The following is a 15,967-nucleotide window of genomic DNA, read 5'->3' as shown; positions in this document are numbered from 1 at the left end:
GTGAAGTTGAAAACGCCGACACAGGCGCGTTGGTTTTATTCACAAACAGAAAACAAAAGTAAATAAAGTTGGTCATGTGACGTTACCAGCGTTGGTATCGCAAGGAGGACAAAAAGTTCAAAATAAAACACAATACAACAAATTATAAATCAAAGGTGCCGTGAAAACGGCAGGCCTTGCAGCAGCCCCGAGCTATCTCCCGTGGATGTTTTTAACCTGACGGACACTCGGTCGAGACCCGCCCACCTGCTGATTGAGGACCAGCACAGCCAATCAATAATGTACTAGGCAGGATGAAAATAGTGACAGTCAAGGCTAGCATTGCTTTAAGTGAACACAAGCACTGTTGATAATATAAGACAGTTGTAATAATGGTCTAAATAAAGCTAGTATTTCCTGTTCCATATGTTGAAGGAGCAGTTTCCATGTGACTAGCATAGTGTATTATTAGCTTTAGCTGTAGACCTAAAGAAAGTCCATCTCAGCTGAGGGTCAAACACTTGAGCTCCCGAAGATGTTAGCAGTGCGCCATTGGGTTTACAGGTGTGCTGTGTGCTTTAAAAGAGTTATTTGAATGTTTGGCATTTGAACACAGGATGGTATTTTCCAGGCAGTTCAACTGCAAAGTAAAGGTCAAAGAAAGAAAATCCCAGTTATGTAATACCATTGTTTCCCTTCACATTCATAATTGTGCTATCAAGGAGTTGCTTTTCTATTTGACTGATTGCATTTTAGATTCAATTTTGCACTTTTTTCCCTCAAGTTTCACATCTTGTTATGTTAGCAAAAATTGTGCAACAGAAGATGTGTGCTCTGCTTAATGTCTTGTATCAACTAGCAGCCAGCACCACTCCATCAGGAGTTCATTAGGCTGTCAGAGCACTTTGGGATTAATTTTCCTTTCTGTTTTCTTTAAAAGTGTTTGTTACCCTTTCATCTCCACGGCAGCAGAGAATGGCAGTGATGATAAACAATTGCAAAGTAAATTTCAGGAGTGATTCATTATCGTATAATAGGGTGCTTCATTAAAGCCAGTCTTTGATATAGAAATGTTTTAAAAGTCATTTTGGGAGAATGCACTTTGAACAGTATTATAAGGCATTCTGATGATGTGTGAATTTTTTGTATTTTCCTCAGAGCATCAGTGGTGAGGTTTCTTGCTGATCTGAGTGTATGTTTTTTTTAAACTGTATAAAGTTAGTGCTAATTAATGCTCATTCAAGGCATTTGAGTGAGGACCTCCTTGCAATTCACAGTGCCAGCAGTGGCTTTGAAGAAGTTTAATAACACATTTATGTGAACAAATTGAAAATTCCTGAAATAAAATTGTAATTTATTCACAAGTTCACATCGTGTGGTTTCCAACTTTCAATAATTTTGGGGAAAATATAATTTCAGCTAAAATTTTCACACCACTCCACACTACAAGAAAATCGCTCAAACTACACACAATTATAAAAAAAAGAAGTTAAACACACAACAGTAGCACCCTACTTTTCATTTCACTGACAAGGGTTTTTATTTCATTCTCAAAGGAGGACCACCTTATTATTATTATTATTATTATTATTATTATTATTATAGGGTTGTATGCATTATTTTTAATAGGGTGGTCTGAAGGTGTCCAGGTGACAGTTCCTGAGCAGAAGAAGTTTGCGATGTTGTTCCAGTCCGTGGTTCTTCGCTGTCAGTTTTCCACCTCCTCCAGTCAGCAGCCCGTGGTGCAGTGGTGGTACAAGTCCTACTGCCACGACCGCACCAGGGAGGCATTCAGCTTCACAGACTCCGTCACCCACCAGATCCCAGACCAAGGCTCCACTTCCCACCTGGATTGCAGGGACAGCAGCAGAACAGTCAGGCCTGTGGCGTCTCGCCAAGGAGTTACATTCACACTGGGGGAGAATTACAAGGGAAGAGACATCACCATTACTAACAGTAAGACCATTCTGAGATCTTTCTTAATGTTATTGTAACAATAACCAGCAGTGCGAAAAGTCAGTTAAGAAGTTTTCCCATACAGATTTCAAAGAACAGCTAAGTTTAGACATGTACAGTACAAACGTGACCCTTTATTGATGCGATGAAAGAACAATAATGTACTGTTGTTTGTTTTAGTTTTTAGTTTTTTTTTTACCATGAATTAGGAATTTCTGTGGTGCCCATAGCAGGCAAATAAACAAGAAAAGCCGACACGAATCAGTTGTTTGTTACACATTAATAAGGAGCTCCAGTTTACAGGAAGAATGTGTGAAAGGACTTGCCTATCTAAAACCAGGCAGTGCAAGGAAAGCAGTTCTGCAAAGAATAAAAAAAAAAAAAACATGATCGTTGTGCAGAAAAAGCACCATTTACAGTAACTGTGTCACACTGATGAATATTTGAATTCAACAATTGGTTCTCAGTGGGAGTGCCTCCCTGAGTTAATTTTGCTGAAAAACTATTTGAATTGAATGTCTTTAAGCCACATTTCCAGGATGGCTTACTCATCGACCCTCTCTCCGATACAACAGGAAATGTTAGAGGTGGCTTCCTGCATACTGTATATATATATATATATATATATATATATATATATATATATATATATATATATATATATATATATATATATATATATATATATGGAAAATTACAGAGAAATGCAGCAGTAACAGACAGAATAGAGAGTCTCCAAGTCATTTACTCCAAATCGTCATTAGCGTAGTCTTTCTTCTGAAAGGAGAGACACCAATTATGATCCTAAAACAATTAGGAAAAAACTTAAGACTGCTTACCAGCCCCTAAATTAAAATGCTTTTATTTCTGGTTTGGGATCTTTATTGGCTTTAACTTTATTCAATATACTAGTAAAAAAGAAACGTGTGTTACAGTTGGACTGTTAAGTAAATTACCAGTTTGTGAAAGTTGGCTGATGTATTTCTTGTTTGGGGCTTGAGAAGGCTTATAAAGGGCTTTAAGTCACTACAGAAATGGCAATATTACATTTTCGTCACGTTATATAAATATGAAAGTAAGAGTATAGGGAAACCAAGTCTTGTAAAACTGCTTGGACTGCACTGACCTGTGTGACAGGAACCAAGCACACAAGGACATTTTGACAACATTTTGACTGCATGTGCTCAGGGTTTTTTTTTTTTAAACTCAGACAGTTTGACATTTTACATGTGTCTGTTTGCCTTGAGGAAGTACACAGAATCCACAGTGTTCTCATTGTACACAGGGATACAGAGTTTACTCACTTCTACTCTCCTGTGATGTGCAAATCCTGGGTTAAAGACAAGATATTTTAACGGTGAGCGTCTGTGTTGCGTTGCTGGGTGCGAGACTGACAGCTTAGAGCTCTCAGAACTGCGGCGCGAGTAGGGGGGCGTAGCCACTGGACTGCGTGTTCTGTGTCTCTGTGTGTGTGTGTGTGTGTGTGTGTGTGTTCTGTGATTGGTTGTTTATGTTCTGTTAATGTTATTTTTGTTAGGCACACTGGACCTGCAGTGTGGTGCTAGTACTCTTCATCCTATCCCATGAAAGGACGATCACAGAACTGTTCAGTGAAGCGCACCATCGGGTCTGTGGCTGTTCACGTGAACAGCACCTGAAAGGGATGGCTCAGGTTGGCTGAGGGCCAATAACAAATGTATCTGTTCATATTGGTTCAATCTGTCTGTTCAACTCAACCAAACAGGGTTGTTTATCCACTTTATTTTATTTACCACCACTGGGGGATGGGACAGAAAACTGTGAAGTAGAATCAGATCCCCAATTGCAAAAATGTGTCTGTCCCCTGATCTGATCTGGTGTTATTAATTACCCGTTCATATACACCACAAAAGCATATAGTATATACAAACATGCATGAATATATAAAAATGTGTATACAATTGTAAAAATACACAACCTCCATTTCTCTCTTGCCTCTGATACAGTCTTAGAAAATGAGTATTATAATGAGTAAATAATCAGTTGTCATAATGTTTTGTCTGTATTAAAACTACAATTACATTTATATACAGATTTATGTCTCCTTTGTTTGCTTGCTAGGATTCATTTTCTGCGCAAGGAGACGAAATATAATTTATGAGCCATACATAGCAGACCTACAGTACTATGCGGACTGGAATCTTCAACATGTCAGCTTTGGTCTGCTATCAACATCTCCATATTCATTTATAGTACTGTAATACTAAAAATAAACTTCTAGACTTCTGTGATGTCTTTCTCAATGACTTTTGATATTGTACATATTTCCTTTCTGTCAGATTCAGTTCAACTTTAATATTGAATGTTGTCAGCATACAAAAAAGATCAATGTTGGTTATGGTAAATAAACTGTTTACACATTGTGATAAGCTCTGCATATAGATAAATTAGCACACAATTTAAGGTCAGTTATTAAATAAATAAGGTTCAGGTTCATACCATGTTACTAATTTTGTCTCTAATTTTTATATAACATTAATCTACAATTCCAATTAAAATGAAAATTAGCTTAGTTGCTTTGCTACTTCCTTTGGGTGTATGGGTTTTAATTGTATTTCCTATTCAGATAATCAGGACACCCCTCACTGGAATTTTCTATTTAAAAAAAAGTCTGGTTTGTCCTAAGAAACTGATACTAGTGTAGCAGAAATACAGGTTGAAAGATCTGTGGCGTTGACTTCTTTAGAGTTGCTGCGTTTAGCCCCTTCAGTCTGTGCTTTGGATTTGTAGGGGCTTGTTGTAAGTGGGTGGATAGAGCTAGGTTGTGTTAAGGATATCCTATAAAAGTACATTGTGAAGGGGACCAGCTTTATGTTTTTTAACTGGCTGAAGGAGCTGTGTGAGATAAGGTGCGTGTGGTAGATCCATTCCACAGCTGCAAGCATTCCCTATTGTGAAAGCCATTTCCTCTTCTGTAAATAGTGTTGTTGGTACATGCATAACAATAGATTGGAACTAAAAGAAAGAGAAAAAAGCCTTCCTTATAATGTCTTAAAGTTGTAGGGTACCATCATTCTTATATTGGATGTCAGCCAGAAAAATGGTTGCGCGCTTCAGCATACAAGATTGGAGAGTCATCAGCCAATCAGAATGCAAGAAATTACCAAGATTTTAAATATCTGTATTTTTCTTATAAATGTACCTGCTAGGACATTCTAGAGTTTGAGGAGTTTGAGAGTGTGGCAAAAGAGTGGCATCACAAAAAGCTGTGCAGTTCCATCAAAACCAGATAAACCCCCATCAATCATAGACCTCAAGCTGGATTCTGTTGACCCTACATCTGTTTCAGATTTTCCATTTACTCTTAACTTAAATTTATTTTCATATTGAATATCCCTTAATCTGAGATATAAATAACATAAATGAAGGGGAATTTAAGCACTCAATAAAGAAAAGTAAAAAGGTCCCTCAGAGGTTGCAAGCTCGATTCCAGGTTGGTAGGGGTCCACGTCAGTATGCTGGGTGCAAAGTGAAGTGAGTTCTAGTGTTCTTAGCCTACTGTTTCACCACAAACATCCCAATCAAATGTGCCTATTGACATGCTGGTAGGGAGCGTCTCAGAGAGATCATGGGTGAGAATGCAGAACAGACAGTGTTTAAAAGATCTAGCTGCTTCCCCCCTTGAAGTGCATCACATTTTAACCAAAAAACAATGAAATCCAACCACTGTGTAATATGTGATTTGCTTCCTATTCTAGATGCCGATCTCCGAATTGGAGAGCTTCAGTGGGGGGACAGTGGGGTGTATTACTGCAAGGTGGTTACTTCTGATGACTTAATGGGACAGAATGAGGACAGAATGGAGCTCTTAGTGTTGGGTGAGTAATAAAGAATTTTTTTTTGTTTTTTTTTTACCATTTTTGAAATGGAAAAGTCTGTGGCTCATTTTCTGTAAACACAATTTAAGCCAATAATGCAGAGTCAGAATTTTTTGCACATACTCTTTTTATCGATATATATGCTCTGAGCACACTCTTAAACTCGGGAGACGTTCAGGGAGGACAGAGATGTTTTAAACTCCTGTAGTGGTTTAGTTCGTGCACTGGGTGGGCTATATGTCCAGACAACTTTTTAATATTCAAGAAAATCACACAGACTTATTTAATTTGAAGTTTTATGAATGAGAGCAGTGTTGGTACTCTTTCGGTTTATTAAATGCTTTAAAAATGGGATTGTTTGGTTGCGCAGACCACCATAAATCCCAAGTAAAAAGCAGTCTGGGCAATTCAGTGCCGTACAGGTTTAACAGCATTAGTACTTCAATACAGTAATATGTATGTGGTTATCAAATATTTAGCACTTAGGCTATAAAATGCAAAAAGCTAAAAATGCCCACTGCTAAATTCTTGAACATTCAATATACATATGTCACTCTCTTAAGACTAAAACATAAGTTCTATACCTTAAAGCAAAGCATCAATATAAAAGAGGTATTAATTTCAAATATATGCTTACCTTCCAGTGTATGGACGTGCAGTATAGGATATACTGAAAAATAAGAACTGTCTTCAAAAGGCAGAGACTTGACTTCGACCAAACATCAATCGGTTTTTCAGAGGCCCTCAGAGCATGGATCACACAACTTGTAGTTATCAAGTTGAGCAATATCGAATGAGGTCTTGCTCTGGGCTTATATAAGATTTTGCCTCCATTGAATACATCAGAAGTCCCAAGTAAATTTAATCATCACTCGGCCTTGACAGTTCCTATCTTTGAGTTAATGATATTTTCTAAAAGGATCCGTTCAACTCTGTTTTCAAAATTAACTGAATGTGAGCTCATGGTTCAATATCTTCCACCCCTCCTTTCCCTAAAAAAATGAGGTGAACTGGAGTTCCCAGGGTCCTTGCTACCAAATGCAATACAAGTACATGTGTGTATATGAGAGATGTTTCTAATATGTAACACCAGATCTATTTAATTCCGTTAACTTCTTAGCCACATATTATGTTACCTTTTCAGTGTGTTGTCAATGGGTCAGTTTAACTTAATGTACAAATGTGTGTTAACAAAGTGTAGAACAAAAACACTGTAGGGGTTTATCACAAGCCTTTGAATAAGCATACAGTGGTCCGTTCAGTTATTGCCATTTAAATTTAAGCTATAATGAAACATGTTAAATATAATAGCCTTATATTAACTTGTACCATGCTTGGACTAAAACTGACCCCTCTCTCAGTTTCTAAAAATTCGCCTGCACAAGCAGGTTTCAGACACCCAGTTTACTTGCCAAGGCCGGTGTTTTAATTAATATGAAACTCCACTGTAAGCACTTTTCAAATTCACCGCATGAAGTCGTTCAAGAGACGTCAGGACCGGTATCTTTTCAGATAATACAAAAAAGAGTACATCCAAATTTGTATAACTAAGCTTTCATTATTTTCTTATAATATAATGAGATATATACTGCTGTCTTTCTTATAGCACCTTCTGTTGATTATCATTCAAAGTTGGCAAATCCCGCTTTTAAGAGCCAACCACGAATCCTGCTTTGAGGTGCCAAAGACTAAGCCTTATCATTTGAAGGTCTAATGCCCTTCCAAAATTATACTGTGTGTCTGAGACAAACATCTACAGAAAAACCGCAGACCCCAAAATTATTTATTTCACTTTCAAACTCTACAGCTTTTTCTGCAAATGACCTCAGTTTATTACTGAAGTAAAATCTTTATATGAACTAAACATGTATATTCTTAATATATTTACAATATTGTCAACACCATGCTTCTGTTATAATAACTTTTACTAGGCTCTTTCAACAGTTTAACTTTAAATGGCATTATAAGATGTATTTCTAATTAAGTTAAGTTATCATTGATAAATCTTTTAAGTTTTGAATGGAAGGTTGTGGCGGAGTGTCCCGCCCCTTTATGTTTATTAGTGTTTTATGTTGTATGTAGTGTTTATGTTTATAATGTTTATATTAATGTTGGTGTTTATGTATAAAATACACTGGCTATAATTATAGGTTACGAGAACAAGTGTTTAAAATGTATGTTTGTCTTTAGACACAAGGATTGCACAGCACTTCACATGCAGGTAAAATGTAATAATATGTGAGCATGGGGAATTGCACTTTTATTACTTCACATGCAGTTGTACCGAGACTCCAGCTGAATGATTGATTAGCAATCGAGTCTCGGTACAGCTGCATAAAAGCAGCATGTTTTCATTCACTCGGGGTTGTGTGTTCGTGAGTGGAGAACGGGAGAGATGGACGTTGATATCTCAATAACAATTGCTATTTCGTGCTGGAAGCTCCAGCACGGTACTTGTTTTCTGTTCGTCCACATCTGCTTTGTCTGTCTGTTTGTTTGGCCAACGCGCCCTTTATTTTCAAGTGTTGTGTATTTTGTTGAAATCTTTTGTTTGTTTTATCATTTAATAAATATACTGAGCGCCGCGCATCTCAGTTTTCACCAGCCAGTCCTTATTTTGGAGTCTGTGTTCTTCTGGCTCTGACGTCACCCCTGCAAAGCCATCCTGGTCACAAAGGTCCAGTGATTTATCTAAATACAGGCCACTTTTAACATATTAGAATGGTACAGTGTTATAGTGACTGAACTAAGTCTGACCTTCTTCACTGTTCATACAAAATCCAGTCAAAGCAGGTTTTAAGACAACCTTTGCTTTTTGCCAATTTTAGGGTTAATTAATATGAAACACTATCGTAAGCATTTTTCAGTACTCATAATTTCAAACCAATATCTAACTTAACGTATTAACACGTTCTGCCCTTTCCATTCCCATCTCTTCCTGCCAGGTTCTAATTAATTTATATTATATATAGAAAATTATTATTGTAAGACACCTATCTTCTGTTATCCGAATGGTATTTCCGTTCGTTAATATTAACAAGATCGCCCAGTATAGAGAGGATCTTGGCTTTTAAATCGCTGACCGTCAAAAATCCCTGCTTCATCGGCCAAAATCAATGAATCATCTTCAACACTGCCTGTACTACAAGCAGGTGAGAACCAAGGTTACAACATTAGTTTGTATTCCCTTAGTAAGTTTACTGTTTATTACAGTTTACTGTTCGAGTTACATTTTATACTATTTTATTTTATTGCCTTGCTTCTTTTAAATACAACATTCTAATAGCTGTATTATTGTAATCTAAATAAAAGATTTACTTCTAACTCAGGGCTCCTTTTAGATCAAGTCTTAATACTTACTTAAAATAAGATACATGACTGCCTAGTCATTTACAATATGCATTTGTTTAGCTCCCATAAATATAGCAGCAGTTCTAAGACTTTAAATTGTTGATTCAATTATTCTGCTTTCATCACTCTTTTCTCAGACTCACTCCTTTTTTTAAATAAGAGATGTTGGAAAACATGGATCGAGAATTGATTAGCAGTTTGCTACGCATGTGGACTGGCAGAGCTATACTGGTGTTCTTTTCTGAAAAGAGACTAATATTGCAGATAGCAGACTGTTTGGTTCAAATTGCATGTACTGTTAACCATTGATAGAGACGTTGCGTCTACAAGCTCTTGCCCAACAATGACTGCAAGCTAACGAGATAACAATGCTGTGGACTACAATTAGCACAGGCTCTAAAGACTTCAGAGAGATCGAAAGAGATAATGCCACTGGGATCAAAGGGGTCGAATGAAGATAACAAAAGGCAGATGTATGGACCTTTTGTCTCCAGGAGTGTGAAGAATGCACTGAGTTGAGAGGTTGTCACACTAGACTACACACACAGACACACACACACACACTCACACAATAAATTAAATTACCTTTGCAATTGGTTAAGTGTCAGAGAAAGGAGAGGTGGACCATCTATACAGAAGGGTATTTAATGTCATGCAAACATTGTAATGATGAGTATTCTGTTTGTCCTGTACCTGGGACCAGACTCCCTGCATATTTCAGTAAACCTGGCAACTGATTGAAGAAAAGAACTCTGCATTTTCTTGAATCTACTTAATCACCATCATTTTTTGTAAGTTACTTCAAGAGACTTGACTGTGAGTCTGCTCTTTTAACCGGTTACCCTGTACACTCATTTTCTAAGTCTTTTTAGTTTTCCCATTACAAGGTTTTTTATTATTTTTCTACCTTAAACATCTACACTAACAGAACATGTATATATTTATTTCACAGTATGTTTTTCCTTTTTTACTCAGCTCAGCAGCTTTCTCCAGAAAGTTAGCTACCAAGGTCTGGCACCTAAATCAAAGAGTTGCCTACTTCTGATAAGGGTTTGACAAGAGCTAGTCAGCCCGACCTTCAATGCAATGAACTCCCTTCTCACAGGCCTTACACAGATCTGCTAATAATATTTTCTACTGGTTGTATGTTCTTTAAAACACATTACAGCCATTTCAATATTTGTTGCAATTTCACAAATGTTCAATGTTTATCCCAAAGATCAGCCTGCTTCCAGTAGCTCTGACAGGCTTGGGTCAATTTCTGCTCTCTGTGAGTCAGTTTCTGCTCACCGGTGTTGGTGACAGTCTTTAAAAGCCTGATACCTGCAAAAACTTAAATCTTGTTAGCTGGCTCCCATCTCTACATTCTCATTCCCATCATCAGTGTGCAAACACATTTGAACTGAATCTGGATCCATCAAAGAACCACACACCCTTGCAACCAAGGCCTTCCATGCAAAAGGATCTAATGACTTATAGGACAAAAGGGACCTGCGAGAACCTTCTGTGACAGCAGTCACTTGCTACGCGATGCTTTTTGATTTTCCTGGTCATCTAGCAAAGTTTGTGCTAATGTGTGACACAGAGTAAGCTCATTTATCCCATGACCAGACACTAGCACAGAGATCAAGAGGCAACCCACTACTTTAAAGGTGTTCAAATGTTCTAGTAATTGCCAGCAGCCACAGTAAAAGATATGTCTTCAAATTGAGCTGTTAATAAATGGCAAAAGACAAAAATGGAATATTAAGGAGTGTATCTATTCATGCCAAATATAACGCATTTATTCTTCATTCAAGATCCATTTGGTGAATGACAGTGAGCTGTGGTGTTGTGCTTTTGTTCTTGTATCACAGTACATACGATACATATCTCTATTATGATACGATATATCAAGTAAAGAAAGTGAGAAGAAATCATGATTCACGTTTAATCGATACACCTCTAGTTTGGAGCCAGCTCTGATTCTTGGCTGTGAAATTAAGCTATATATTTAATAGCTATTGTAATAGATGTATATTTAAATGTGGCTAGTATGCCTGTATTTAAGTTTTCACATAATGTATTGATGGCAAGGGTTTCTTACAATTGTAAAAAGCCTTAACCCTTGACAATTTCCACAGTTCAGACCTCAGTTACCAGGGCAGTCATGGCAACAGCCTTTGATCCTTTCTAAGCAGTTCTTTTGTTCAGCTTTCTGCTTTTCAGTAAGCTTGCAGCCAATAAAAAGAGAACGAATGAATTAATTGGGTCTGCATACTCCTTCAGTAAATTGAAGGCTGTTGTATACGTTTTGTTTGTTATATTTTAAAAAGTTCACACTGAAGGACTATTGCACAAAAAGAAGGAGAAAATGCAGGCTTCCAATTAGTAGACCATGCTGTTGTCATGGGAACCACAAGACTATGGGATGGCCTGTATGAAACAAGTGTTGTCCTTAAAACTGTAATGTGCTATAAGATTAAGGAACAGTGCAGACACATGTGATTCATTTTGGACACAAGCCTACTAAATGAATAGATCAAATGATAATATCAAAGTACTACTTTTTATTTTTTACTGAAGTAGTCAGTCAAAGAAAAATTACATTTTTATCCCGTTTATGTTGCAAGTTAAATGTAGCTTGGATGCAGTTTCTTACCTATTGATGGTACTAACATATCTGGTGTGAAATGAAAGGGAAAAAAAACATTTGCAACAGTTGCACTGCATTGTCAAGAGTAAAAACTGAGACTTTCTTTTACTGTGGTTATTAGCACTGTCAGATTCCATGTACTTCTTTTATGCTCTGAGCACACTCTTAAACTCGGGGGACATCTAAGGAGAGACTCCTGCAAGGGGATTGTTCGTGCACTGGCTTACAATATATTCCAGACAATTGAAACACAGACCCATTCAGGTTTGAAGTGTTAACGAATCAGAGCAGTATTAGTACTCCTTCCGTTTCTTAAATGCTTAAAAATGTATTGAGTGGTTAAAGACCACGTTGGATTCCAGCTGATAGGCAATCTGGGCGATCCAGTGCCTTTACAAATTTAACAATGTTAACACTTATACTTAGTACAATTATGGTTATCACATGTTTTGCCCTTAGGCCATCCATGCAAAACACTAAAGCGCCCACCGATAAATTCTACAGCATCCAATATGTCACTCTCTAAAGCTAAAATATAATTCCTAACCCTATAGCAGTGCATCAGTATAAGTGAGATATGAATTCAAGGTTATGCTTACCTCCCAGTATATGGAAGTTTTGTGTAGATTGTAAGTAATGACAAGAGCTGTCTTTGAAGACAGAGGCTTCTGAATATGACCACACAGCAACCAGCTTTTTCAGAGATCTTCAGAGAATGGGCCAAGCAGCTTGTGCTAGCAAGTTGAATGATACTTGACTGGGGTCTTGCCATGACTTTTGTAGAACTTTTCCTCTGCTTTGTGCATCAGAAGACTTAATTAAATGTAAACATTTGGTCTAGTTTGGCAGCTCTTATCTTTAAATGAATAATATATTTAAAAAGTCTTGGCAACTCCTTTAAAATGAATTGGATATGACCTCAGGTTTTCTACCTTTCTGATCTCTAAAATATATGAGGTAATCGTCCCCTTTTTCAGTAAGTTCACTGTGTGCTTAAAACAGACTTGTAGCTTCCAAGGTTATTCAATTTGATCACCGCTTGTACTGATTCTTTCACTTGTAAACATTGACAGTGTCCCTGTAATAAATACTTCTGTTTCAATTAGGTTAGAATACGTGTGTTTAGCTTAAAGACTGCTTCTAAATCAAGGTTACCTCTTTTTCTAAATAAGAAACTTGACTGTGAACACACTCTCAAGCCAATTAAATTAGCTTGTTTTCTTCCTGTGCATTTTTTTTGGCTCACACACTTCTTCCCAATTAAAGTCACTGCTTTTCTGATAAGAAATTTCACTGTGAACACTTTTCTAATTTAATTAAATGAAATGCTTACTTCTGCATTTCTCCTCAATGTTATAAGCCTTGGCACGGGTAGCTCTCAGACAAGGACAGTTTAGCTCATTTCACAGCTGTTTTCTGGTTAGCGTGACTCCAATCCGAATTCACAGGGTTATATTTTCACAAGAATTGGGGGAAAATCCACTTGGCACACCACTGTTAAGATGTGTATAATGGTTATTATGAATCACATGCTTTTTAACGCTTCTGAATTCTTCTGATTTCAGAGCAAGAATGTTTTTTCTACTATAAAGTAATCTGAGACAGACTAGGCTAGATGCCGCAATCAGAGAACAAAGGTTTCAGGAAGCTGCTGGTAGTATAGAAAGCCTGTGGAACTTCTATTCTTTAATTAACTCCTTTTTTTGAAAGGAGAAAGAAAATCATGTTAATGTTACGAAATGAAAAACAAAACCCTTTGAGAGATCTTAAGACTACTTGAAATATATCAACTTAGTTGTTAGGTTCTAGTTTTATAAAATTATAGGTGTTTTTACTGCTTTTCAAAAATAGGAGTTAATTAAAACCTGGAGTAAACTCTTAGAAAACATGGCCCTATTTGTATGGGATAACCACACCATGGAATCTGTTCAGGTGCTTGTTGCACTAAAATACATAACTTAGCATTATTGAAACCAACTTTGTTTTTTTAGGAGTTGAAACTTGACATTGATGTCTCAAACTTTTGTTTTCTGTTGTATTGCCCATTGTAGAAATAGCTGCTTGTTGAGTGTTTAATGGATTAGAAGGTTGATTTCATTGTGGACGGAAAGAGCTGTTTTTGGGGTATTGTTTGTTTTGTTTTTGCAGCATTTGGACGAATTCCCGTGTGAAACATTTAAAACTATCTAAAAACAAAACACACTGAGAGTGATTAAGAGTGCTTCAAATATATATATATATATATATATATATATATATATATATATATATATATATATATATATATATATATATATATATATATATCAGAAGCTAGTGTTTACTTCTAATTTTACTGCTTTGAAAAATAGGAGTTAATTAAGTAAAGGCTTTGAACATATGTCTCTGTCCCAGAATATGTTGGAAAGTGGTTTAGCTTTTTATAGAGCAGTGGTCCTCAAAGCCATGCCCGCGAAGCCAGGCCATCGTGCCTGCGGCAGCTGTTCTTAAATTACAGGTAGTGAACACAGTTCTGGCGGGTCGTAGCATGGGAAAATAAAGAAAGCTTTAGACACTTTTTCCAACAAAAGCACCACACCGGCCTGTTGATAGTGCTGTGCTTGTATGTACGTGACATTTTTTTTTTTTTTTCAGAATGGCTTTTGCGGTACGATCAACCAATTGAATATCTGCATTGTCTCTGCGGTAACCCAATCATAAGTTAGCTGGGTGGGACATAAACTGTGTCCTAACCAATACGAGAGTCAGATATCTGCCAAGTTTTATGCAGTTGTTCAATTATAAGCAAGCAAAGGCAGTTCACGGTATTCTGCATGAAAATTGAAGCCAAGTGAGTATATATATTATGCTGTGTATGTCGCGAGGAGGCAGTGTTTAAGATAAGAACCTATGCAATAGTTAGCGTGCCCGCAAACAGCCAAGTAAGATCAATTTATGCCCGTGCCCAAATTACTTTGAGGACCAGTGTTATAGAGCCATGTCTAACTATGCTACAAAATAAGCAAGCAATGGGAAGTAGACCTGAATCACATTTACTAATGAACCGTACTTTTCCTGTGCTAATGTGGTTAAGTTCAATCATGACAAGGGATGGACTGGGCAGCCAGATGTACAGATACAAGTTCTTTATAATCAGTGTTAGTAGCGGTTTAAAAAAAAGCTTTGAAGATGGATTTTATGCACAGTTGTTTGGCCTTTAGTTGTTTAAATTCTGTATGTAAATGTATGGCAATATAATGGCACTGCATAAACCCTACATTACATCCCATTGAAGTTACAGATAAATATTTAATCTTATAAACTAATTTTGGTTCAGAAGAACATAACACTCCTGTGAAGCCAGCTTTCAGTACAGGAAATGTGCTCTCAGTCCTGAGCTCCCCCAAGTGTGTTTTCACAGAACCAAGCCATAACTACAAACACTCAATCAAGATTAAAAGGCAAAACATGAGTCAAGTAGACAAACACTGACAAAGTTTTAACTTTAAATTTTCTTACAGATTTGTTTTCATATGCATACTATTTTTGGATACTATCATATAAAACATTTTGGAAATGTGCGCTGATGCTCAAGCTGAGGAATTTAAAATGTCCCTTCCATAAATGCAGGGTAGATACAGCCCTGCAATTCTGGACACTGCTGGCAGTGCTTGTTGTTTTCAGCAGGTTTCTTGCCAGTCGTCACCACATATTGCCGTAAACATGTTAGACAATAATTAGCATCTACATAATTATAGTCATACATTTCTTACATTTTGAATGATTACTAGTAAGATTATTACTAGCTTCTCTTTAATGTTGACACTCAAAATCGATTTAAAAGCTGCTGTTTCTTTTTGGTATCTCTTTGTGTGCATTATGTTAGTGCAGTTTCCAGCAATTAAAAGTGTGTGGGTTCATTAAGTTAATTGACTGAAATGTAAGCTTACAGACACATGTAAAGTAGTTTTTTCAAATTCTGTCTTATCTCAACACACAACCTCACCAAAAGCAGTACATGTACTAAATGTACACGTGATTTCTTAGTAACACTGTAATTGAGACCTGTGCTAAATGTGCCTGTGATTTTGTGAGCTTTAGATGAAAACTTTCAAACTTAAAACTGCTCTTTGTACTGTAGCTTGGCAACTAGTGACAACTGTAATTGCTAACTGCTTCGCAAAAGCTTGCAAATAAATAAATTATACCT

General features: G+C 36.8%; 1 protein-coding gene across 2 annotated transcripts in view; it reads left to right on the top strand.

Annotated features, from left to right (window-relative positions):
* Nucleotides 1-15,967, top strand: part of LOC121328158 (immunoglobulin-like domain-containing receptor 2) — a 48,877-nt gene that overhangs the window by 3,395 nt on the left and 29,515 nt on the right. For both annotated transcript variants that reach the window (XM_041272684.1, XM_041272683.1), the window contains exons 2-3: nt 1,609-1,935; nt 5,673-5,792. In XM_041272684.1, coding sequence (XP_041128618.1) covers nt 1,609-1,935; nt 5,673-5,792 — 447 coding nt within the window. The remainder of the gene's footprint in view (nt 1-1,608; nt 1,936-5,672; nt 5,793-15,967) is intronic.

Source organism: Polyodon spathula, chromosome 15 (genome assembly GCF_017654505.1).
Source record: "Polyodon spathula isolate WHYD16114869_AA chromosome 15, ASM1765450v1, whole genome shotgun sequence".
Lineage (NCBI taxonomy): Eukaryota > Metazoa > Chordata > Actinopteri > Acipenseriformes > Polyodontidae > Polyodon > Polyodon spathula.
Note: the sequence above shows the minus strand (reverse complement) of the source record. Positions and strands in the feature narration are given on the sequence as shown.